Source organism: Eucyclogobius newberryi, unplaced genomic scaffold (genome assembly GCF_026437365.1).
Source record: "Eucyclogobius newberryi isolate DKJ021-1_F unplaced genomic scaffold, fEucNew1.0.hap1 SCAF_11, whole genome shotgun sequence".
Taxonomy (NCBI): Eukaryota; Metazoa; Chordata; class Actinopteri; order Gobiiformes; family Gobiidae; genus Eucyclogobius; species Eucyclogobius newberryi.
In genome coordinates, this window is record NW_027315735.1 from 8929921 (window position 1) to 8956417 (window position 26497).

Genomic DNA, 26497 nt, shown 5'->3' on the forward strand with positions numbered 1-26497 from the left:
ACTTGCATGGAATTGTCTTGAGGCCCGAAACACGCTCCTAATCACAGTCTCTTTGATAACTTCCTGTAGAAAGCTGGCAACAACACGAGAGCGAACAGGGCTCAAGGAAGGCGGGTTTGTGGCTGATGGTTTGCGTGCTTTCTGAGGGAGTAGCGGTGATGTAAAATATAGCTAGAGGAGTTACGCCATGGTAACCTAGTAACCGACATCCAGTTAATATAATAGATCCATGATCCAGTCCCATGTGCAAAGAGTTGTGTAACTTTGTGTTGTGTAACTTCCCCGGTTGGAGATTGGAGTCGGACATGAGCAGCTAATGTGTAAATATATATGTCAGTTATATATATATATATATATAACTTACAACATTTGCATTTATAAAAAAATGCTACGTGTCTCCCATCAAACAAACAAATAACGTAAAATAATATACTGTATCTGAACCAGGCTCTGATATAATGAACCTCTCATAAATCTGGATGGTTTTAATTATCTACATTTCTTATGTATTGTGATATTCTGAAGTTAATTCCCATTTCTGTAATGAAATTGCATCATGTTCCACCTAACTTTTGTCTCATTCTAGTTGTTTACAAACTTTTATATGATCTATATATCAATTAAACCCTTTAATCGTCGAATTGTGCAGGTCGGATCACAGCTGACCCTTCTCACCCTGCACACGGACTATTTGAGCCACTCCCCTCAGGCAGGAGGCTACGGTCCATCTGGACCAGAACCTGCTGCCACAAGAACAGTTTCTTTCCCTCTGCCATTGAACTCATGAACACTGCCTAAGCACCTTGCACTCACTGCACTGTCACTTCCTATTGCACTACTTAACTTTAGATTTTATTAGGTACACATCACCACTTCCTATTGTACTACTACATAACTTTATACTTTATAATGTACATATCATGCCGTTTGGTTTTCATTATTCAATGTTTTGTTTTTTGTTCACCAGGACAAGTTCCTATGTTTATACGTTTTGTTTATTGACAAATTGCAATAAACCCCTATTCTGATTCTGATTCTAATTCTGATTCTGATTCTGAATTGTATTATGCCTTCTTTCCTTTCCTTTCCTTTCCATTCGAAAGTTGCGCTTTCTACAAGCACAAGATGGCCGCCGCAATCGTCACAGCAACAGAATCCAAAGTCTCTCTAGCCTTTCTTTGTTCACTCATTGGGAGCTGAGCACAGATCCAAACATTTCAGATGCTGTGTGCACTTGTGTGGCACAGATGGCATCAGAGAAGAGATAACAGCTGACCGCGCGGGACGGACAGGTTAGACTCTCGTGTTTACGTGAACGGCAAGTTACGAGGCATTGTCATTTCAGAGGAGAACACGCTGAGCCCTGGGAGCCCCCGGCATGCTAACTCAAGCTAACACAAACAAGATGCAACACTGCACTTCTGTCACAATCGCACACAACCACGCAAACAATGCTCGATTTGACTCTGCTAAACGCTTTGCAAACCGTAGACACTGCTCTGCCATCTGTGGACTTCACAGGGTGTTGTCTTTGTTTGAGTCCTGGTCAGGGCTTGTTTGTGTCCTAAATTATGGCTGCACGATTTTGGGGGTATTTCCACTTGGATTAAAATGTACTTTAAAGGGATCGTATTATGCTAAATCAATTTAAATTCATTTTTAACCTCGTTACAACAGTGTTTCCTCATGATTAGTTTACTCAACATTGTATGTGGATTGAGTCCTGCATGTTTAAGTAATATTTTATTGTCCTGAGTGCTCAAAATCCCTGTTTTAACCTATCCCCGCCCATATCCCTGTCCATACTTATCGCTGTCCATACATATCCCCGTCCATACATATCGCCGTCCATACATATCGCTGTCCATACATATCGCCGTCCATACATATCGCCGTCCATACATATCGCCGTCCATACATATCGCCGTCCATACATATCGCTGTCCATACATATCGCCATCCATACATATCGCTGTCCATACATATCGCCGTCCATATCGCAGTCCATACATATTGCCGTCCATACATATCGCTGTCCATATCACTGTCCATAGATATCGCCGTCCATACATATTGCTGTCCATATCGCAGTCCATACATATTGCTGTCCATATCCTTGTCCCCATTTATATTATTTGAAAATTCAATTTGCTCCTTGTTGTGATGAAAGGTGACATGTTGGCTAGAAGTCTCGTCTCACAGTAGGAAGGTCAGGTCAGACTCCTGGATCATGTCTTTACCCCTAACATTGCGCTCTATGGGGAAAATGCTTTCTGTCAGTACTTTCTCCAAATTAATCAAATTCAATACATTTTTGTAACGCCCAAAATCACAAAAGTAGTTGCCTCGGGGGGCGACAGTGAAAAACAGATGTTCATAGGAACTTGGCAATGTCCCAATGTCCCAGCATCCCGTGTCCTTAGACAAATGTCCCAGCATCCCCTGTGCTTAGACCCTCCTTCTCGGCCAGGAAATACTACAAAACCTCACTCCTGTCCCGTTAACTATTTATATTTACATTGATGATGATGCTTATGATTATAAAACACCAGAATAAAACAGCCCCCAATTCAAACAGAAGCTGTTTCTGAAGCCTTTGGAGTACAAAGAAATGTTTGTACTCTTACTGTAGTTACTGTAGTTTGTTCTAGTTATGTCCTCTGTCTGATTTACTACACGTGGTCACATTATGCACTGAGGAACATCAGATTTCAAATACCACCTAGTTTTTGGAAGGGTAAATGTAAGGAAAGCTGCTCTCTGGAGTGATGGGCGGATCTACTGTAGATTAGGCATTTGTTGGGTCTTGAGTCTTGACGGGGGTCTGCAACAGCTAAAGAGCCAAGTTGGCTCGATTCAAACCCAGTTAAAGTCAGAAAGAGCAAAACAATGAGACAAAAGGCTAAATTTGCATACATTTGGGAAGTAGGACTGCTTATTTTTAATACTTTGCTAAATCAAAATTGTTTATTTCTTTCAACATTTTATTTAAAAATACTTTAATTTAATTTAGTTATTTTTATATAACTAGAAAGTCCCACTGAGATTTTGAACCTCTTTCTAGAGTCCTGGCTCCAGAGGGGAGGAGCCTATTTTACATGTTTGTTACATTATTTGCAATAATGCCTTTTACATGTATTATTGGTTTGAAATGGATTTGCTCAAAAAACACATTTTCCTTCCATAATACCCTTGTGCGTCTTGGGACAAACGCCAGTCCCAACCCCCAACTAGTTTAGAAAGGATTACAAAATAAATTAGTTATGTTTCTTTCCTTATCTTTTTATATTGTTACGCCTCATTCTCAATCAGAGCCACATCAGAGGCCCCATGTGGCCTTGAGACAGTGGTTGCTGACCCCTGGTCCTGACAATTCCCTTTTCAAAGCTGAAGCATGTATCACTAATGAGATTTAGGGACTTGTAATAAAAAGTTGTTTGGAATTGTTTTAATATCATTTTGTCTGTGTTTGACACAAATAATTAGTATAATAAGTATAACAAAAAATCTCATGACAATATTGTTCCACAGCGTCCCGACATTATTTATTCCATATTGCCAAATTTAGCACCTCGATGTATTGATGTTTCATATTTTGGACACTCCTAGAATGAAACTCAATACTTTACCTGATGATCACATTTTGTTTTTATGAGGATTACACGTTTTTGTTCATTGTCCTTGATCAGATCAATAAATTGAGCATTGAATCCTGTTTATGACATATTTATCAGTCAAAGAATAGTTATTGGACTAATGTCTCATTTTTAGAACTACGACTGATGCGTTAAGCCCAAAGAGCGAGGAGCAGAGGGCGAGAAATGGCTCCCAGAAGGAAAGTGTCCAGACAGCAGCTGGTGAAGCATGGTCATGAAGCCCCGCTGCTCCAGCCTGAAGAGGACAAGGACTATGTCAACCAGCTCTCCCATGAGCTCCTGTGTCACATATTCAGGTAATCTCCCATGAATTATTTTCACCTCATAGATTAAATGCTCCTGAACCTTTAGCTGTGGCGATGGCTGGAATCTTTGTGTCCAATCTGCATTAGATGTATCAAACTCAGGACAGGAGCAAAAAACAACACATTCTGCCAATACATCCATTGTTCTAATCCATCTACTGTTTAATCCACATACAATCTACTGCAGAATTATATATATATTTTTTTCAATAAAGACTCAAAAACCACTGGGGCACAATAATAAATTAATCTCAAGATTTGTATGACAGGGCAAAAAACAACAACATTCTGTTCCAAACACTAGCAACTCAACTAGCAAAATAAAAAGTGGCTGGGGTTTTCCTTCATTGAAAAATTACTTTTATTTCAGCTCAAACCAGAGCGTTGCTGTACTGGTGTGATCCAGAATACGAAGCTCAATAGAGAACTGGGTTGAGTCATTTGGAGGAAGTGGAAAATCCCTGGCTAAAATCTGTGCTTACGGCTTGTCAAAACCGTGCCACAGCCACCCCAGACAGGTGGAGGAGCCCTGGGGTTATATTCAGATTCTAACCTTTTTGGCATTCCTTGGACAAAACTGGTAAAACGCCAGCCCACACTGGACAGCCTAGTGGTGGTTGGTGGTAATACATTTTTGGGGCATGCACCTATTGTCTAAGCGGAAGAAGATGGATGTTACCAATTGTGTTCAAGTTTGTTAGCGATGTTTTACTCACACACACCATAACCTATTCCACCTCTTACAGCCGAATAACACAACCACAGCCAACACACCCATGTTATCCAAATACTATAGCTAATAAAGACATATAGTGCTTACACATGGCCATGGCATGAGCCCAGCTCCAACATCACACGTGCCCCCAACACCGGAGTATGTCATTTTACACACATATCCAAAATGTATAACGGCTTAAATTTGCCAAAAATGAACGCAAATGAAATTCCTTGCGCCACAGAAGACTAAGGGCATCCTCTAACTGTACACTATTTATCTCCAGAAATGTTTATAAGTTAGTCCAATACACAGGGTTTATGGGTTTAGTCCCGGATTCTGCAGCACCGTCCTCAACGCCTGTTTATATGAACGGTGACTTTGTACAAAGTTTAGAAAGGTGATTATTGGTTAAAATTGGCCCAGACTCCCTAACCTGCTGCGGCTGTGGCCATGGTGCTGAAAGTGAAACACGTTTCTGCCTCACTTTGGAAAGATTTGATGTCGGTCCCTGAATCTTAAAATGTTTACTTTATTCTCATAATAGCTCGTAAAATTATTACATTCATCTTGTAATATTAAGATTTCTCTTAAAATTATGACTTTAATGTCAAAATGTTATGACTTTATTCTCGTTTTTATATTTATATATAATTTATATATTCTTTATTCTCCGTTGTAGTTCCTCATCACAAATAAGTTCCCTGTATATAAGTTCACAAGAAATATATTTTCTTTTACACATTTTTAGGTAAAATTTTAATCTTAAGCCATTTTAAAAGATAGAGCCTTAATTAGGATATTATTGGTACTTCCAGTAGGATAATATTTCTTTATTTTTGTCCTGACATGACCTATTGTTTAAGCTCGGCTTCATCTGCCTGCATTGCATTTGTACACGGCACAACTCCCAGTGCTGTAATGTAAATGGAGTTTACTCCTTGATTTTTTTCCTTTTAGATTATCCTTTACATTTTGCGGTTTACTATTTACTTTATGTACAATTTTACAATGATGTGTTTGTAGGTACCTCCCATTGAAGGACATCATCTCAATGGAGTGTCTGTCCCGAAAGCTGCGGGAGGCAGTGTCCCTGTACCTGCGCGTGCTCAGGGTGGTGGACCTGTGCGCTGGCCGTTGGTGGGAGTACATGCCCTCAGGTGATCCAGGCTTAAAGTCAGACAAAATATTTTCTTTTTTTTGTGTCTCTCCAGCTTGAATTAAAGGCTCAGTACGTAACGTTTTAGTCAGTAAATGGACTAAAATAAACGCTTTTTTTCCCTTTTATTTTTATTTATCGGAAAAACGTCATAAAACATTTTTCCTTACTTTGAGGGAATCTGCATCTCCACAAACCTGACTCGTACTTGGCAAGAGAGGAGCCTTTTCTTGCTTGATTCCATGGACATGTTTTAGCTACAATACCCCACAATATGGCATAAAACATATTGAAAATGAAATAAAAAATGTTAAAAAAGCGCAGTTTTAACTTTTTCTTTTCATGGAAGCATGCAGGTGACGTGCCAACCTCCACAAACCTATGGCTTTAAGTCAAGGGTGTCCAAACTTTTTTCACCAAGGGCCGCATTTTGAAACTTATACGGGGCAGAGGGCCACAAACAACTTGACAGTGTCGAATTTGTTGAATGACAAAGTGAATCATTCGAAATTTAGCATTTGATGTAATTGCGATGAGCCTCCACACCTTTAATTAGACCTAGACGAACATTAATATTAGGTTGGTATAACATCAATATGCCTGAATCTTTCCAATTTCACAGTAAAAAGTACTACTTTTTATTGTTTGCGCCAACATAGCAGGAAGCTAAAGGGCCAACAAAAATTGGTCTGAGGGCCGCATTTGGCCCCCGGGCTCTAGTTTGGAGATACCTGCTTTAAGTGCTCTGCAAAAAATCTTTTTTGCTTTGTTCTCTTGACAAGAGCTGTCCCGTTCCACATCACATGTCACATTGCAACCTGTTCTTTACAAAAAGGTTGGTCACAGTTTTACAATACTTTTAAAACCCTAAACCCTCCTAATGTGTGTGAATGTGCAAGCGTGATGATCTAGGTTATATGGGTATATGAAGTCCAAAACTAGATTGCACATAGTGGTTGAGTCAGAATATTTCATCCACAGTCGCCTTAAACCAGGGGTGTCCAACACTGTGAACCATTCTTGAAACCTTAATTAGTACAATTTACTATAAAGAATTGGCCAGAGGTCTGTATTTGGCAAGCAGAAGAAATCAACAAGAACGGGAATTATGTCTGACTGCATTGTTCCTTTTAAATAAATAAATGAATGGGGAAGTGGAAAAACTATCAAAGCTGCCTGCCACAACTGTCATTTAAACCCCTTTGCACACTCATTTGTATTTGTTCTAAATACTGTTTTTTAAATGAATAGAATGTACTGATGAGTACTGGTTGAATACTGAGCTCTATGCTGGTGAATGTGTGTTGTAGGTTTCACGGACAGCAGTTTTCTGATCCTCCTGAAGAAGATGCCGGAGATGGAGCAGCTGTATGGGCTGCACCCATGCTTCCTAGAGCGGAGGAGGGTCCGGGGCTACGAGGCCTTTAGTATCCCTGGGGTGCTGGAGGCTCTACAAGCTTGCCCAAACCTTATGGTCAGTGACATAGCCCCACCATAGCTGTGTTCTACAAGTCCGCAGTTCACCTCTCTGAAACTATATACAGTACACGAACAAATCTGAAAACCATCAACCAACATTTTGAACCTTGTTTTAACATTGTTGCCTCATCAAAAACATACCTGAAGTTATATTTAGCTTCATTCGAGCTGTTCCTCTCCCTCTGAACCCAGAAAACACTCCTTTCCAAATGTAGCAGTTTTTTGACAACATGGTATCTTCTTGCGCTGTTTTTAACTCCATAAATCATTGCCAAACAGAGTTCATTATGACTGTGTGCATTGGCATGCTGGGGAGAGCTAGGTTTGTTTCTCTTCGGTAGATGAAGCTCGAACTTATTTCCCGACGTTGGAAACGCCTGTCTGATATGAACTAATGTGGGCTTTTTATAGACCAAATTATTTCCTTATTATAGACCAAGTAAAATTGCATAATAATATAATAATATCTAATGTATAATGTATGTCTCCTTTGTTTCCACAATCATTATCTCATGTAAAGCTTTGTGTTTTTTAATTACTTATCCAGCACTGTTTTTTTGCTTTTAGTCTGTTTAACCTCATTCAGTTTAATTTCCCAGTTGCATATTATGTTTATGACAATAGTTTCTTGGTAGTAAAAAAAATTGCGCTCAACCCTCTTTTTGATTGTGTTTCTCAGGGAGTGGAGACCTCTCATCTGGAATTGGTGGAAGCCATATGGAACTACATGCCACAGGTTCATATACTGGGAAAGTTCCGCAACCGCAATGGGGCGTTCCCCATCCCTCCTGAGAACAAGTTGACCATACCTGTAACGGCCAAGATCCAGACTCTGCACCTCGTGGGTGAGTCCTGCTCTGAAGCTCCTGCATCACACCCATAGCTACGTTTTGACTGGTTCCAAAGTGGTCACGATATGCTTTAGCTAAGATGTCTTGTGAAAACAAGACTGCAAAAAGCCGATTTGCGGAGTGTGACCTTATGATCAAAAAGTATAGTCAAATACAATTAGATTTTATTTATTAAGAAATAACATTTGTTATCTTTGTGCGAATTGCTCATGTTGCAGAGTTCTATGCAAACTGGTCTGATGGACCAGGGCCGGTCGAAACGTGGCTATACATTTTACGTCTTCCATTATATTGTATCCTAAACCTGTGAAACTAAAGCTTGTGTTTGACTGACGTAGGAGTGAATGTTCCAGAAATCCCTTGCGTGGCCATGCTGCGTCATCTTTCCTTAAAATGGGTTCGCCTGACCAAACCGCAGCCCTTTAAGGACTTTCTGTGTGTGAACCTCAAAACGTTTGTCATGAAGAACTGCGCAGGACCAACCAACTCACTCAAATACGTGCCTCTAGTGACAGGGCTGGCCTCAGCACGCAGCCTGGAGCAGCTGGAGCTGGTGAGGGTGCCTTTTCTGGGAGGGCTCATTCAGCACGTGGTGGAGGACAGCTGGAGGTCAGGTGAGCGCTACATACATACTGCTAAGGTCACTAATGTCAGCGTCAACACACCTGTCATAGGATAAAAACACTGTCTTCATGTTCAGGAAATGACAGGCCAAATATTTATTGTTGAGAAAGATATCTCTGTGATTCCTCAGTCATACAGGTAGGTTCCATAGGAATAGAAAATTGAATTCTGGACAAAAGATTTAGGCATCAATATGTTTTGCCACTCAAGAAGAAGCTACTTAGATGAGATGTGAAACATTGGTCAAACTCTTTTTTTAAAGTTGTATGTTATGTTGTAACATTGGGGTCTCAGATGCTAGGGGTGAACTGCCTATATTTCCATGGAGTAAAGTTTTCCTGTGGAATTGGGTGGTTTTCAAAGAACTGCCACAGGCCAGAGCAATGTAATGTGTATCCATTTTTAGAATAAACCTAACAAAAGTTTCAGTGAAGTTAAAAATTTCAGTGACGCATCCTCACATCCAAAGCCATCCAAAGTCCATAGAGCCAAAACTATGTAAAAAGCAGTGGAACAAACTGATAAACAGCTGAGTCACCACTGGTAAATACATGTATCAATATATAGTGTTAGAATACTTTTGAATGAACGTCAAGTTTAGTATTTAGCATCTTAAAATCTCCATTGGAGAAATGATATGATGTCACAAACCTGATCTCTATTGTTGAGCTGTATTCATTTTTACTTTGCCCCAGGTCAGCCTTAAAAAACAGGTTTTGATCTCAATGGATTCTTACCTGGTTAAATAAATGTCAAAAAAATCAAAAATAAAATCAAACCCTGCTCCACATGGTAGGCATATTTTCTATCCACTCAATCTTTTAAGTGGCACTTAAAACATTTTTTAAGGAGGCTTTGATCAATCTGAGCCTTCAGTAGAATCAGAAAGGATTTATTGCCATTGTCAATGAAAAAAAAATCACAAACAACTTGTCTTGGTGATTCTGTGCAACATAAAACAGGAACAATTTTAGTCATGGTCCTATTTACAGTGAGGAAAGTAAGTATTTTAACACATTGCAATTTTGCAAGTTTTTCCCATTTAGAAATTATGTTGGGGGGGGGGGGAATTGTCCATCCATCCATCATCTTCCACTTATCTGGGGCCGGGTCCCGAGGGCAGCAGTCTAAGCAGGAACTCCCAGACTTCCCCCTCCCCAGTCATTTCCCCAACTCCCCCAGGGGATCCCGAGGTGTTCCCAGGCCAGCCGAGGGACATAGTCCCTCCAGCGTGTCCTGGGTCTTCCCTGGGGCCTCCCACATTGTATGATTTTTAAATAATTTATGTATATTATTGCTGCAAATAACTATTTGAACATCTGAGAAAATCAGTGTTAATATTTGGTACAGAAGACTTTGTTTACACTTACAGAGGTCAAACGTCCAGTAGTTCTTGACCAGGTTTGCACAAACTGCAGCAGGGGTTTTGGCCCACTCCTCCAAACAGATCTTCTCTAGATCTGTCAGGTTTCAGGAGCAACATGACGCTTCGGCTCCCTCCAAAGACTTTCTATTGGATTTAGGTCTGGAGACTGACCACTCCAGAACCTTGATCTGCTTCTTACGGAGCCTCTTCTTGGTTGTCCTGGCTGTGTGCTTCGGTTCATTGTCATGTTGGAAGACCCAGCCACGACCCATCTTCAATGCTCTGACTGAGGGAAGGAGGTTGTTGCCCAAAATCTCGCAAGACATTGCTCCATTCATTCTCCTTAATACAGTGTACAGTGTACATACAGGTTCCCTGTGCAGAAAGGCACCCCCAAAGCAAGATGTTTCCACCCCCATCCTTCACAGTAGGGATGGCGTTTGTGGGATGGTACTCATCCTTCTTCCTCCAAACACGGCGATTGGAATTTATACTAAAATGGTCTATTTTGATCTCATCTGACCACATGGCTTTTTCCCATGACTCTTCTGGATCCTCCAGATGGTCACTGGCAAACTTCAGACGGGCCTGGACATGTGCTGACTTAAGCAGGTGAACCTTCTGTGCAAAGTGCATGATTTTAAACCATGATGGCGTAGTGTATTACAGATATTACCCTTTGAAACTGTGGTCCCAGCTCTCTTCAGGTCATTGACCAGCTCCCAGCTTAGTTCTGAGCCGATTCCTTCCCTTTCTTATGATCATTGATACCCCACGAGGTGAGATCTTGCATGGAGCCCCAGGACAAGGGAGATTGACGGTGATATTTAGCCTCTTCCGTTCCGACAGTTGATCTTTTTTCACCAAGTTGCTGGCCAATTGCCCCGCAGCCCTGTCCAACCTTATGGAGGTCTACAATTTTGTTTCTGGGGTCTTTTGACAGCTCTTTGGTCTTGCTCATGGAGTTGGAGTCTGACTGATTGTGGAGTGAACAGGTGTCTTTATGCAGCTAACGAGCTCAAACAAGTGCTTCTAATTCAGATTAATATGTGGAGTAGAGGTGGACTTTTTAAAGATAATTTTTGCCCATTGTCAGGTGTCCAAATACTAATTTGCAGCAATAACATAAAAATAAAAAAATATTTAAAAATCAATCGATTCCTCTATTTTATTTTTAGATTCTGTCTCTCACTGTAGAAATGCACCTATGACGAATGACCCCTCCATAATTTCTAAGTTGGAGAACTTGCAGAATCAGCACACAAATTTCCAAATAATTTCACATCCAAACAGCAGCTCTGGGAGGCCATTATGAGACACTGCAAAGAAATTCAAGCAGAAACTCTCCACAAACTCACAAGTTCAATGGATTCAAAAATTGTGAAGCTCCTGTCAAATAATGTTAAAATGTAACTTGACCCATTAAGATGTTTTGATTGATATAGCTTTTGATTTCAGTAAATATGACCTGCTAATGCTTAGAATTGAACACATTATAATTTACAGTTCTTTGGGAGGTTTGTTCAATAACATTCAAATTGTACCCTACAGGTTGATGGCTTGAAAAATTATGATGACTGTCATTTATATTCGGCAAAATCAGCGAAAAATATTATTTGCATAATAATTTGGAACATCAGTGTATGTTGGCATCAAAGGTGTGGCTCTAAAATGGTTCCAGTCATCTACAGTCGTTTTCTGTTCAATTAGGCCAATTATTGATTAGAATGCATTTTTCCTGCTGTGTGAAGCACTTTGAATTGCCTTGTGTATGAAATGTGCTCTACAAATAAACTTGCCTTGCCTTGCCTAGGCCCCCACGGTTCAGAAATGACCCAACTTAGTTGTGGTGTTCCACAGGGTTCCATTTTAGACCCTTTATTGTTTTCTCTGTACATGCTGCCCCTGGGGTAAATTTTTAAAAGACGCAATATTCATTTATTTTCAAAATCTTGTTAAGCTGTCTTCAGGATGTAAGAGACTGGATGGCTCTCAACTTTAAGTCCAATGATTCAAAGACAGAAATTGTGGTATTTGGTAATTTGATAAATGCTATAACTTGTCTGGAGCCATTTACTGCCACCCGTCTGCCAGAACGGTGGGTGTTTTCGATGGCTCTTTTAAGTCCACCCCCTAAATTTGGTCCAGAATGTGGCTGCTCGTTTGCGCACAGGCACTAGAAATTATGATCACATTTCTCCAGTCTCTCTGCACTGGCTTACCTGTCAGCTTCAGGATTGATTTTTACATCAAATCAAATCAAATCAATTTATTTTTGTAAGGCCCAAAATCACAACAACAGTTGCCTCTGAGGGCCACAGGGAGAAATGAATCAACAATGTCTGTGGTGGCGATGAAGTCAGACAATGTCTGTGGTGGCGATGGAGTCAGACAATGTCTGTGGTGGCGATGAAGTCAGACAATGTCTGTGGTGGCGAGGGACAATGTCCCAGGGTCCTCTGTCCTTAGACTCTCCTTCTCGGCCAGGAAAAACTACAAAAAAAAACCTCTTTGGGAAAAAAGCGTAGAAACCTGGAGGAGTTCCAGTGAAGGAGAGATCCGACTCTCACAGACGGACAGACGGACACGAGGAGACTGGAGCTGGACCCACTCTTCAGGCAGATGAGGGACCGACTGAGGCGAACTGGACCCACTCTTCAGGCAGATGAGGGACCGTCGGAGTCGAGCAGGACCCACTCTTCAGGCAGATGAGGGACCGTCGGAGGCGAACTGGACCCACTCCTCAGGCAGATGAGGGACCGTGGGAGGCGAGCTGGACCCACTCTTCAGGTAGATGAGGCACCGTCGGAGGCGAGCTGGACCCACTCTTCAGGCAGATGAGGGACCGACTGAGGCGAACTGGAGCCACTCTTCAGGCAGATGAGGGACCGTCCACATGGGGCAGGGACCACTTCACCAGGAGAGGGACATCTGGGTCCACAGGTCCTCAGGAGTGAGAGAAAGAAAAAGAAGGCGGTGAACAGTTTGCAAGTGGAATTAAAAAATAAATATTGTTTGATAGCATAAGTAGTCAGAAGAAGAGGATAGTGCTCAAGCTGTCATACTTCCCCCAGCACAGTTACTCCTAGGGCAGCGTAGCTGAAGCTGTGGGTTTATCTTTCTGTTCCTAACTACTCTGACCATAAGCGATTTCGAAGAGGAACGTTTTAAGCCTGGACTTAAATGAAGAGACTGTGTCAGCATATTTAACATGGGTCGGGAGCTGATTCCATAACACAGGGGCTTGGTAGCTAAACGCTCTACCTCCTACAGTACTTTTAGAGACTCTTGGCACCACCAGAAGGCCGGCATTCTGAGAGCGAAGAGCTCTGTTTGGATGATATGGTTCTATAGCATCTTTGAGGTAGGATGGGGCCATGTCATTTATGGCTTTGTAGGTCAAGAGTAGAATTTTGAATTTGATTCTGGACTCGACGGGGAGCCAGTGAAGAGACTTCAGCACTGGCGTAATGTGCTCTCTTCTTTTTGTTCCTGTTAGTAATCTTGCTGCTGCATTTTGAACCAGTTGAAAGCTTTTTATGGAGCTTTTAGGACACGCTGCGAGCAGGGAGTTACAGTAGTCTAATCTAGTCGTTACAAATGCATGGATAAGTTTTTCGGCATCACTTTTAGGCAGGATTCTTCTGATTTTGGCGATGTTGCGCAAATGGAAATAGGCTGTTTTACAAGCTTGATTTATATGAGCTTTAAATGAGAGCTCCTGGTCAAATAAGACTCCAAGGTTTCTTACAGTAGAACTGGAGGCTACACTGACATTGTCCAGTGTGACTATCTGCTCAGATAGAGCGTCTCGTAGATGCTTAGGGCCAAGCACAATGACCTCGGTTTTTTCAGGGTTAAGAAGCAGGTAGTTTAGTGTCATCCAGGTTTTTATCTCCTTCACACAAGTACTAAGTCTGTCTACTTGATCGCTCTGATCAGGTTTCATTGATAAATACAGCTGAGTGTCGTCTGCATAGCAGTGGAAGTTAATGTCATGCTTTCTGATAATGTTGCCTAATGGTAGCATATAAAGAGTAAACAGAATTGGACCGAGTACCGAACCCTGTGGCACACCGTAAATTACTTTAGAGCTTGGTGAGGAGCTCTGGTTTACATTAACAAATTGGAACCTATCAGATAGATAGGATTTAAACCAGCTGAGGGCTGTTCCTCCAACACCTACATCACATTCTAACCTCTGCAGTAGAATGTTGTGGTCAATGGTGTCAAACGCTGCGCTGAGGTCCAACAGAACCAGGATTGAGACCAGTCCATCGTCAGCGGCTAATAACAAATCATTTGTGACTTTAACTAGTGCAGTTTCAGTGCTGTGGTGGGCTCTGAACCCTGACTGGAAAACTTCAAATAAGTTATTGTCCTGCAGGTGGCGACAAAGCTGTTTTACTACAACTTTTTCAAGGATTTTAGAGACGAAGGGAAGATTTGAAATAGGTCTGTAGTTTACCAATAGGTCGGGATCTAGATTAGGCTTTTTCAGAAGAGGTTTAATGACTGCATGTTTGAAGGACTGTGGAACATAGCCACTTTCGAGTGAAGTATTTATTATATTAAGAATAGGGTCTATAATTAGGGGAAGAATGTCTTTGAGGAGTCTGCTTGGAATGGGGTCTAGGACACAAGTTGAGCTTTTAGAGGACATAATGGCTGAAGTTATCTCTGCTTGATCAACAGCTGTGAACCTTTCTAGGTTTACAGGTGGATTTATATGGGACGTTAGATTTACAGCTTGGGCTAGTTCAGGGCTAATAGCGGGGGTAATTTCATCTAATTTATCTCTGATTGTTTTTATTTTATTATTAAAAAATAGGAGGAAATCATCAGAGCTAAGTGTAGCTGGGATTGAGGGCTCTACTGCACTGTGACAGTTTGTTAGCCTAGCTACAGTGCTGAAAAGGAATTTAGTGTTACTTTTGTTGACTTCTATTAGATTTGAATAATATCTGGTTTGGGCCTTACGCAGAGCCTGCTTATAGGACAGCAGGCAACTTTTCCATGCTTTTAGGGATTCTTCGGTGTGAGAGCGACGAAATAATCCCTCTAACTTTCTAACTCTTTGTTTATGTGAACGCAGTTCTTGGTTGTACCATGGGGAGGCGCGCTTTGGCCTAATGACCTTCTGTTTTAACGGCGCGACAACGTCAAGAGCAGACTTCAGAGAATTCATGGTCAAGTCGACACATTGATCACTTAAACTGGGACTAAAACTGTTCTCAGCAGGATCACATGACATGTCACTGAATATTGGCTCTATTATTTCTTTGAATTTTGAGATAGATTTTTCAGATATTGTCCTTTTCATTATAACTTTATTTTGTGGGACTGGATGATCTTTAAGAATAAACTGAAAGGTAATTAGGAAATGATCTGACAATATAGGGTTTTGAGGGAGGACACTGAGGTCACTAATCTCTGTTCCATACGTTAGGACAAGATCCAGAGTGTTCTTGTGAGTGTGAGTCGGTTTATTTACATTCTGAGTGAAACCAATGCTGTCTAACAAGGCGCTGAAGGCATTACTGAGAGCGTCATCACTCATGTTCACGTGGATATTAAAGTCTCCAACTATAACTATTTTATCCCAGGCTAACACTAAGTTTGATATAAAGTCAGAAAACTCTGTTAAAAACTCTGAGTAGGGACCAGGAGGTCGGTAGATAACTATGAACAAAACTCCTTTTTGGTTTTTCATATTTGGACATGTGATTGACAGCATAAGGCTTTCAAATGAGTGAAATGCATTGTTAGTTTTAGGGCTCATGAGTAGGCTTGAGTGGGAGATCACTGCCACACCACCACCTCGGCCTGTGCTCCTGGCAGTCTGAAAGTTAACATGGCTGGGTGGGGTGGACTCATTTAGTCTGACGTAGTCGTCTTGTTGAAGCCACGTTTCAGTTAGAGCTAGAAGATCTATGTTATAGTCACTAATTAATTCATTAACTAAGAGCGATTTGGAGGAAATTGCTCTAATGTTTAGCAGTCCACATTTTACGTGTTTATTCATTTGTGTATTTGTGATTGTTATTTTCCTTAAGTTATTTGGTCTGACGCCTGAAATATTTTTTCTGAGATGTGACTTTTTGGCATTATTTGTACGAGGGACACGAGGGACACGAGGGACACACACAGTCTCTATCTGTCTTGAATCTGAACACTTCACAGGTAACAGAACGGGCGAGAGTTCAGCGACAGAGGAGCGTCTTGAACTGCTGCTCTGCACCTGGGGCTCATCCCTAGATGGTCATCTTGTTGATGGTTTTCTAATGTTTGAATGGGCTGGCTCCTTCCTGTCTCTCAGAGCTTTTGTCCGTCCATGTTCCTAGTAGAGCACTGAAATCAGCAAATCTGATGATCTTAGATGTTCCAAGGTCATGGTTAAAACCCAGGGGGCCCGCGCTTTTGGAGTAGCAGGTCCCAGACTCTCAAATAGTCTTCCTCTGAGCAATCTCTGAATATTTTAAAAAACTTTGGGGAAAACTTTTTGCTCCCACATGCTTTTAAAACTAGCTGAGCACAACATTTGTATAGCATTATTTTAGCTTGTTTTCGCATTTCATTTATGTTTTATTGCATTTTGTATTGCTTTTGTACAACACTTTGGGCCATTGTGGTGTTTTTTAAATGTACATTTTAAACTTGAATTGAAGGAAATATTTATTATTACTGTGGTCTCGAAAATGTGTGATTGCAACATGTCGAGCGGCTCAAAATAATGAAGAAAATTGTGTTGAATTCCCTTTTTCTCATCCAAATATGTCCACCTGTGCCTGTGTCCAGGGGGATTCCGGAACCTTCACACCATTGTGTTTGGAGCCTGTAAGAATGCGCTGGAAGTGGACCTGGGCTACCTCATCATCACTGCCGCACGCAGGTCTCATATTTACTGCATTCTGCTCAACTAAAAAAAGCAGAGAAGACAAAAAAATTTACTTATCCCTTTGTAACTTAAAGTGCCTAAGACTAGGCCACATATTTCACTAAAACACTGATCGTATTCAAGATTTTACCAAAAATCTTGCCTATTTTGAAGTTTATAATTGTTCCTCCTGGTTGGACATGGGGAAATAGATGTGACATAGATATAAGTATGTGCCGTTACTTAGCAACTATATTGTAAACAAAGGCCAAAATCCATTAAAGGCATTGTACCTGATTTTTACTGACTTAAAATGGGAAAAAACATAATTTGTTTTCTAATCTTTGCAGCAGTCCACATTTATTTCATATTCTAAATACTACTTTTCACAACTCAGAGCCCAGAGCAAGTTTTGCCTTCATATTAAAACTAACAAATGTTAGCATGCTTACACACTTTCTGCAGAGAATAAAACGCTCTATACCGTAATTAGATGCCGAGAAAGCGCTATAGTTTCATTTTCACCCTAATGCTTATGCAATATAGCTATACTGGGGGGAAAAAATATTTTACTTTATTACATGCAAAAAATAGGCCCTATTTGTATATACAGGGTATGATTTGACAAATAATTACATCCGATGAGACATTTATTTTGTTGAATAACTATTCCCTGTATTTTTCAACTTTTCAACCATTTTTATTTACAAACTGCAACTGTAATTACCGGTAAATATTTACTACAGGAACAGTTTAAAGAATATTATATACCTATATATAGTTATCAGGTATTATTATTTGTCAAATCATAACTATTTTGTAGATTTTTGGCACTTTACAATTTGGTTGCTAGGTAACAGTTGTGGAATTACCTTTACCTGTGTCATATCTGCTACTCATGTCCATCCAGGAAGTACAATTATACACATTACCAACATTTTAAATCTGGGGAAAAAGAGCCACTTTTTCATGAAATCTTAAATATTCACCCTCCGAGACGACCGCTGTTGTGATTTTGGGGGTTACAAAAATAAATTGAATTGAGTTAAACATCATCCTGTTCACTATATTTTACTGAAAAGTATAGTCTAACCTGTCAGATGCACTAATCCTCAAGATTTTCTATTACATTAATCAACCAACTATTGCCAGTGGTCCAATCTTGTTTCTTTGGCAGCAGGGAGGCAGCCCTTGTGTTTGCAACTACAAACATGGTCATTTGATTTGACTGGGGGTTGCGGTCTCGAAAACAACAACAATTGTTGTGGCATTTATTCAGAAAATATTGAATGATAAAACAAAAACATTTCTTTAATTTGCATTATTTACTCTTTTTAAATCATAATGACAACAGAAACTACCCAAATTACCCTGATCCAAAATTTACATATCGTGTATTGCCCCGTTTAACATCAATGAAGCTTCATTTTCTCAGATGGTGAAGCTGCCTATTCTTCTTGGCAGAAAGCCTCAAGTTCCTGGCCTGTCTTGTATGAACTGCATGTTTGAATTCTCCCAGAGTGGCTCAATGATATTGAGGTCAGGAAACTGAGATAGCCACTGTTTCCAACGACCGATTGACTTGGCCTGGTGTTTTGGATCATTGTCAATGTTGGAAATATTTTCTGGTAACCTGCTGCCTTCCTCTTGCCATACATTTTTCCGGTGCCTTTGTAGCTCACACATCCCTATAACATAAGCGACCCACCTCCATGTTTCACAGTAGGAATGGTGTACTTTTCATCATAGGCCTTTGTTGACTCCTCTCCAAATGTAACGTTTATGGTTGTGGCCAAAAACTTCAATTTTGGTCTCATTACTCCAAATGAGTTTTGAGGCTTGTCTCTGGGCTGTAGTAATGGCTTTCTGCTGGCGACTCGAGCATGCAGCCCATTTTTTTTCAAGTGCCTCCTTATTGTGCATCTTGAAACGGCCACACCCCTAGAGTGTTTTTTTTTTCACATCTCGAACAATTTTCCTGGTGTTTGACATTTTTGTTGATCTACCTGACCTTGGTTCGGTTTCAAAAGAATCCCCCATTTTGCACTTCTTAATTAGAGATTGAACACTGCTGATTGGCATTCTAACTTCCTTAGATATCTTTTTATATCCTTTTCCTGTTTTATACAGTTATCTTTTCCCACAGATCCTTTGTAAATTCTTTTGCTTTCCCCATGACTCAGAATCCAGAAGTGTCAGTGCAGCACTGGATGAAAGATACAAGGGTCTGTCAGGAGCCCAGAAACTCCCCCACCTTTAATATACACACACACACTAATTACAAGCAGACAGATCACAGGTGAGGATGCCTTTCAAACCTGTTTGTGTCAATGTGTGTGCATGTTATCAGGCCAAAATCACCAGGGTATGTAAAGCAGGGTCATTTGGGTAGTTTCTGTTGTCCTCATTATTTAAAAAGAGTAAAACACATTTGTTTGATAATCATGCAACCACTAACCATGAGTGAAAGAAAACATTTTGTGTTATTGTTCATATTTTCTGAAAAATTGCCTAAAAATCACAAATTCTGCCCGGGTATGTAAACTTCTGAGCACAACTGTATATGGAAATATATTGTGAACAATTAATAAAACAACGAGACCCTCCTTTTAATGAAAAAAAAAATGCTAATGCTAATATGTGTTGATGTCTGTGGTCCAGGCTTCACGAACTGCGGATCCAGCCGTCTCTGACCAAGGACGGAGTGTTTTCTGCCCTGAAGATGGCTGAGCTGGAGTTTCCACAGTTTGAGACGCTCCATCTGGGCTATGTGGATGAGTTCCTGCTCCAATGTGAGTGCTGACACTACACAGTGCACTTTGAATGCGATGATAAGAACAACCCTTCTCCTTCTGAATTTCAATGACAAGCCACGTTCTGGACAATAAGTTGGGGGTTTAGGCTGTGTCCAGCCCCCTCAACTTTTTAAATAGTAATTGTTACTCTTTCTATTTTCAAAATGTTCTTAGATGGAGCATGTGTGTGCCTTTGTGCCCTCAATAAAGTTTGTATGAATTGAATGAAACAATAGATTAAATTACCTTTATATTTACAGATTAACAAGAAGACATGGGTGGGTTTTTTCTTTTAATACAAGGCCATGGATAACAATGTAAAATTCACTAAAACAGAAAACAGTCTTTGGACCAAATCCCCCCAGTTACATTAGAATTAAATATACACAAAATAAGTTTAGCTTAGCATATTAGTTATGTGAATTGTATTATTTACAAATTTACAAATTAGCTATATTTTTTGTCAGGATCCAAACATAAAGTCCTGCTACTACTGTGTAAATGTATTCACTAAGATCTGATTGATTGTTTTGTTTGTTTGCTTTTATAAGTCAAATGCTCTGTGTGGCACTGAACATAAAAATTTTAGGAAGATTAGGCAACACTCACACATGATTTGAGGGGACTTAACTCACTTGACCTTCATGACCCAGTGACTTGGACTTACTTGTGACTTGGACGTTATGACTTGACTTTCTTGTGCACATAGTACTCCTCACAGTGTAGTTGGCTCCACCCTTCAGACAGATATAAGGCTGTGACTCCACAGATCTCTGTCAGAGGAAATGAAGAACCTATTATTACTATTATTTTCATCATCATTTATCATTTATCATAGTGTGCTTTGTTTGGTCCCCATGAGGTAAATCCTTGTCATGGAATTGAGACATGTCCTTGGGAGGAGACATACACCGATGCTATTCCGTAACACATTGAGAACACAATTCAACTTAGAATATGAAACGACACAGAAATATCAGACATTTGTATGGCAAGCTTGGGAGAAAACGCGGGGACTGATCACGCAAGCTGTTGTACGCAGCCTGCGTGATCCTCCTGCGTCTCACCCCGTTTTTTCCCGTGCTGGTTGGTTTTATTAGATATTCTGGAATAGGCGGGTCACATTTCTCATTGGTCAGCCTCACATCAAGGCACTTGGTATTTTTCCGTTGAGATAAAGCCTGCAAGGGGGGTGCAACTCCCCCCCCTGGGGCAACATTCTTTGGCCCATCTTTACGACCCCTTCACAAATGCAGTTTGTCACACACCCGTTCTTCTCTTAGACTAATGATGCAGATAAAATATCACTATTATGAGATAGATAAAATACATCACAGAAATATAATCATATATTCACATTTTATCACAATCCTTCACTAGTTCCTAGGACATGAATGCAAGTTAATGTAATGTCTCCACAAAGCATGTAAATCCAACATTGGTGTGTGCGTGTGTGTGTTTGTGCAGGTAAAATGAGCCACGCTGAGCTGGTGAAATATGGTTTGGCCGACGTGACCGAGAACCCTGGTATCATCACAGACATCGGTCTCAGAGTGGTAAACGAGGTCTTCACCAACATCAAATACCTAGTGGTCTACAACTGCCCGCACTTGCACAACCCCCACAGCTGGATCACAGGTACGGCTTCTGCAAAGCTTTGTTTCCACTAGCCCTGGTCCCCCAGATACATTTTCTTTAGAGCGTCTCAGGCCGCTTCGATGTGACGTCATCCAAACATAACTGCTATTTTCTTATATACGGTATATAAAATCTAAATTGTACTTGAAATATACATAGGGGCCATACCTGCTTTCCGATGCCTGATTTCGTCAGCCCTCTGAAACTAAGCAGGACAGGGCCTGGTTTGTACTTGGATGGGAGGCTGCTGGAACACAAGGTGCCACAGTGGGGCGCGAGAGGAAATGTTGATGTGTCCTTAAGCAAGACACTTCACCCACATTGCCTAGTATGAAAGTGGTGTATGAGTGAATGGTTGGTGGTGGACGGAGGCGCAGAAATGCCCTATATAAATCCAATGATTAGTTAGTTAGTTTCTCTTACTTCATAGGCCGATCTCAGTGATTCACAAAAAGACGTTTAGTAATTTTAAGTAAGTAGCACTTTTGTGTTTTTTCCAGCTTTTACTGCATTTATTTTACTACTTTCTGCCTTTACGCCAAATTTTTATTTCATTTCTCTTTATGTAATGCGTTGGGGTTTGAATATTGTCCGATGCATTATGCACTGGAAATGTTTTGGGTCATGACACGAGTGCCATGTGTCTGTAACTGGAAACTGCTGATGCTAATGTGCGCTAGCTTTGTCTGCTCAACAAATCACAGGAAGTACTAGATCAAGTAAACATTTCGGGGAGAATGATTACTTTGCAGTTTTGTTCTCACCCGAGTCTGCATTCTCTTTTGTTCTTTCTTGTCCAATCATTTTGCTATAAAACGGGCTGTGGGTCCAAAGCAAGCCAGCACCCTCTGGAAGCTAATACCTCTCACGGCCCCTTTCAGACCCCTCAAATGGGGTGGTAAGGTTCACTTTTGGACAGTGGAAATGCCACGGACCATCCCAATCCGCTCCAAAGCGGATCAATCGAAACATGCCTCAAGTGAACAGGAAGCAATAAGCAGTTTTGACATCTATGAAAACATGTATGCAAAAAATCTGAACACAAAATGGCTAAAAAAAAAAAATGTTTACAAAAGTGGAAAATAATCTACTCTGAGTGGGCCTGTCCACAGATTGGGGGCCTCATCTATAAAGAATTGTATAGGAATTTTTGTCAGTTGTTCTCAAATTTTGTCAGTTGCAGGCCCCCATAATAACCTTGACATTTGCGACCCCCAAACACACAAATTAGGCTTCCCGCAAAAGTAGCCTTATTTATAATGTTTGATTTTATTTTCTGGACATGGGCCCATGGGCCTCATTTGGAAGCCCAACAAATAATAATCTACATTTTCTGGGCCAGTTCGGACACTGGGCTACATGTTACACAGGGTTATGGATAGGGCTGGGTATTGCCAAGACCCTCGCGATACGATACGTATCCCGATACAGGGGTCACAATACAATACGTATCCCGATACTTGTATATTCTGATACAATTCCCTCATTACGATACGTATCCCGATACATTTTTTAAAAAAGGGTCTAAAAAATGTACCAAATGGGTAATGTTTTTACTCTGGATAAGAAAATGTATGAAATTTCATGTTTATCCACAAAGCACTTATTTATGAATCCATTCTGCTCTAATAACTTCATACATCTAACCAAGTGATCCAAATAGAAATATAAGGAACGCATTCTAGTAAAGTATTGCCTGTTTCTTGCCAAACAATTCCCTGGTCTGAACATGCTGCAGCAGCATCTTCTGCACAGATCAGCTTCTGATCAGGTCCACAGCTCCTTCTCACCTTGGCGAGAGGAGCGCAGCACAAACAGCAGATCAAAAGAACCTCATTTAAAGCCTACTGGCCACAAAAATAAAAAATAAATAAAAAAAATGATACTGTGACTCGGTATCAATCCGGAGTCTGTGACGATATATCGCCATATCGATATTTCGAACACAACCCTAGTTATGGATCGTCTAAGTCCAACTCCAGCGCACGGTGCATATAGATAAATTAATTTGTTGGATCTGTGCCAACTTCTGTTTAATTGTGATAATCTCTCTGCATAAAATTATTTTGGGCTAAAAGATGTATTTGTTGAGGATTTCCTTCTGCTCCTCTCCACGAGTCTCCAGACTGTGCGCAGTTTGCGCAGAGATAAGCAAAAGAATCCGCCTTGTGGATTTTTTATAAATATCACGTATGGCTCAGAGTTTGGCCTTTGCACTGCGAAATTCACAAGCAAGCTTTATAAATAAGGCCCCTGACTTGTAATTTGGAGTGGGAGTATCGCATGTTTGTCTCCATGGACAAGCACGGATGTGGACCCTCACCCAGAAAAGTCACATAATTCACTTTTTGATTATTTTGACAAGAGTAATGTTGCATTAGTTGATATTATTTATATGTATAATGAATGCCGTTTGAATGGTTGGGGTTACCACTTGTTAGATAAAGCACATTATTAATGTAGCCCAAATCCATAAAAAACCTTTTCTAGATAATCCTTCATGTTGAGGAACAGTGTGAAGCTCTCTTCCTGTGCTTCAGATCAGTGTCGCTGGAGTCGCCTGGTGGACCTGACTCTTGTCCGCTGTCATGCCATAAAACTGGAGTCCTTCTGTCAGTTCATAGAGCTGTTGCCCAGCCTGGAGTTCATCTGCCTCGACCAGATGTTCCGAGAGCCTCCCAAGGTACACTACAAACAAAGTTTTAATGTTCTTTTTGGGGAACAGGTGTGCACACATTTCCTTCCATAAATCTGGGCTCTTGATTGGAGAGCAACAGGTTTACTGTCTGATAACCTCTCTTGTGTGGATTTGCTTCCTGCTATGCCACATACTTTTAAGTGCTAACTGTCCGCTCTGCATTTCTCCTTAGGGCTGTGCTCGAGTAGGGCTCAGTGCTGGCACTGGCATTGGTGTGTCGTCTGCTCTGGTCAGTAACCAGAATTCCAATGATGACAACAACAACCTCCCTCAGGAGGCCCAGGCTCCTCCTGCAGAAGCTGCTGTCAACCTTAACCAGGAGGCCCCAGCACCCCCAGCAAACGCTGCAGTCAACCTTCAACAAGAGGCCCAAGCTCACCCAGTTGAGGCTAGAGTCAATCAGCCCCGGGAGGTCCAACCTCCTTCAGCAGTTTCCTCAGTTAACCTTCACCAGGATGCCCAAGATAACAGAGGTACAACTCTAGGGGGGGTTGGAAAATGCAACAAAAATCTGTTCAATTTCAATAACTTCTCCCTGAGGGCTGGGTAAATTTAACTCAGAGCAGTTTAAAGTGTAATTAAACCCCCGTTGCAGAGCCTTCTTCAGCTGCAAGCAAAATTTGAAAATGGCCTTGAGGTGCCTTGAGGTTTGGGGGAGGCGTGGGGGGTTAGAGGAGCAGGTGAGGAGGCGGGCTCTAGCCCGGTGATTGACAGATGCTGCCGAAAGAAGGAATCATGGCGCGGGCAAACTTTCTAATCTGGATAGGAGCAGACCTTTGCACTTGGATTACTTGGATGGGGCATTGCGGAACCGACTGGCCCTCAGCGGGTCTTGCGGGGCCTGGACAGCTCGCTGGCTCAAGGCGATACCTCCGTTTGGCCTGGAAGCCATAGCAGCCAAGGCAGTGACAGCTAAAGTGGCGTTAGCATCGACCCCCTCCCCCCTCCGCTCTCACACACCACGTCAGAAACAGGGGCGGGGCTCACAGGGGTTCAGTCGTGATGTAGTGACCGAGCTTATGATTCAGCAGAGGCAGGTCCAACCGCAATATTCAAATGTAGTGGCCACAGTTGAGTTCAAAGAGGACAACAAAGGCTTTGAATTCAAACGTCTGATTTTTAACAAATCTTCACTAAAATGACAAAATAAGGCCAGGGATGTGTATCTATTTTAGACCCATTTACACAGTTAATAAGTTAAAAAGTGGTTTGGGTGTTTAGTTTCTCTTTAAAGTATAGTTTATCAAGCCAGCTCAATAAGATTAAAGATTAGATTTGGATGGAAAAAAAAGAAAAATCCAGATAACTAACTCTGGGGCTTTTTCTACCATGTGTATGCTAAGATCTGGAAGATGAATTAAGGCTTCCAATTCCGTTGTATTTGTTTCAGTGGCCTGCTCAGCCCCTGCTCAGCTGCGCATTATTTTTCCTCAATGTGGGCTTGCTCTTCCCACCATGCGGCTCTGACTGGGTTGTTCCAAAACTAATTTTCTTCCGGTAAAGCCTTTCTTTTTTTTAATTTGGATGTATGCTTGTGGTCATTGTCGTGGTGAAGTTCCTCTTCAGCTTTCTAGCAGTAGCCTGAAGGTTTTGTGCCAACATTGACTGGTATTTGAACTGTTCATAATTTCTTCCACCTTGATTAAGCTGAGGAAAAACGGCCCCAAAGCCTGATACTGCCACCATGCTTCACCGTGGGAAGGGTGTGCTTTTGGTGATGTGCAGTGTTGTTTTTGCCCCCAAACATACCTTTTTGGAGTTATGGCCAAATCAGACCACAAAATATTTCCCTACATGCTTTTGGGAAACTTCAAATATGTGTGCAGAATTTATCCTGGCTTGGATGTTTTTCTTTGTAAGAAAAGGCTTTCGTCTTGCCACCCATAGCCCAGGCATATGAAGAATACAGGAGATTGTTGCATGTACCAGTCTACACAGCCAATACTTGTTTCCTTCTCGTCTTGTCTACATTTTTGAAGCCTACTAGAACAGCTGAAGTTTATTGGGGGTTAATCAGATATGATTTAAATGATGGCAAGAGTGTATTGACTCCTATTTAACATGAGATTGAATGTGATTAGTTGATTCTGAACACAACCACATCTATGTGCACGTATGCAAGGAGGTGTTGAGAGATCACAGTACAATGCACGTCTGAAGCAGCAGTTCTCGGAAAAAAAACCTGCCTCTGTGTGGAGTGGATTCTCACCAACTACAAGCCCACAGCCCCCCCATGCTGCAGATGACCGGAAATTGGCTAGGCAACTCAACACCTTCTACTGTAGGTTTGATGTAACAACCCCCTTCCCCCACTGTGGCCACCTCTGCCAACCC

General features: G+C 41.2%; 1 protein-coding gene across 1 annotated transcript in view; it reads left to right on the forward strand.

Annotated features, from left to right (window-relative positions):
- Positions 1-1187: 1187 nt before the first annotated feature.
- Positions 1188-26497, forward strand: part of fbxo38 (F-box protein 38) — a 47688-nt gene continuing 22378 nt past the window's right edge. The window contains exons 1-11 of the mRNA XM_072434447.1: positions 1188-1292; positions 3772-3952; positions 5703-5836; positions 7146-7309; positions 7994-8159; positions 8504-8779; positions 16954-17047; positions 19694-19824; positions 21295-21465; positions 24006-24148; positions 24336-24636. Of these exons, the coding sequence (XP_072290548.1) occupies positions 3822-3952; positions 5703-5836; positions 7146-7309; positions 7994-8159; positions 8504-8779; positions 16954-17047; positions 19694-19824; positions 21295-21465; positions 24006-24148; positions 24336-24636 (1711 nt within the window). The 5' untranslated portion in view covers positions 1188-1292; positions 3772-3821. The remainder of the gene's footprint in view (positions 1293-3771; positions 3953-5702; positions 5837-7145; positions 7310-7993; positions 8160-8503; positions 8780-16953; positions 17048-19693; positions 19825-21294; positions 21466-24005; positions 24149-24335; positions 24637-26497) is intronic.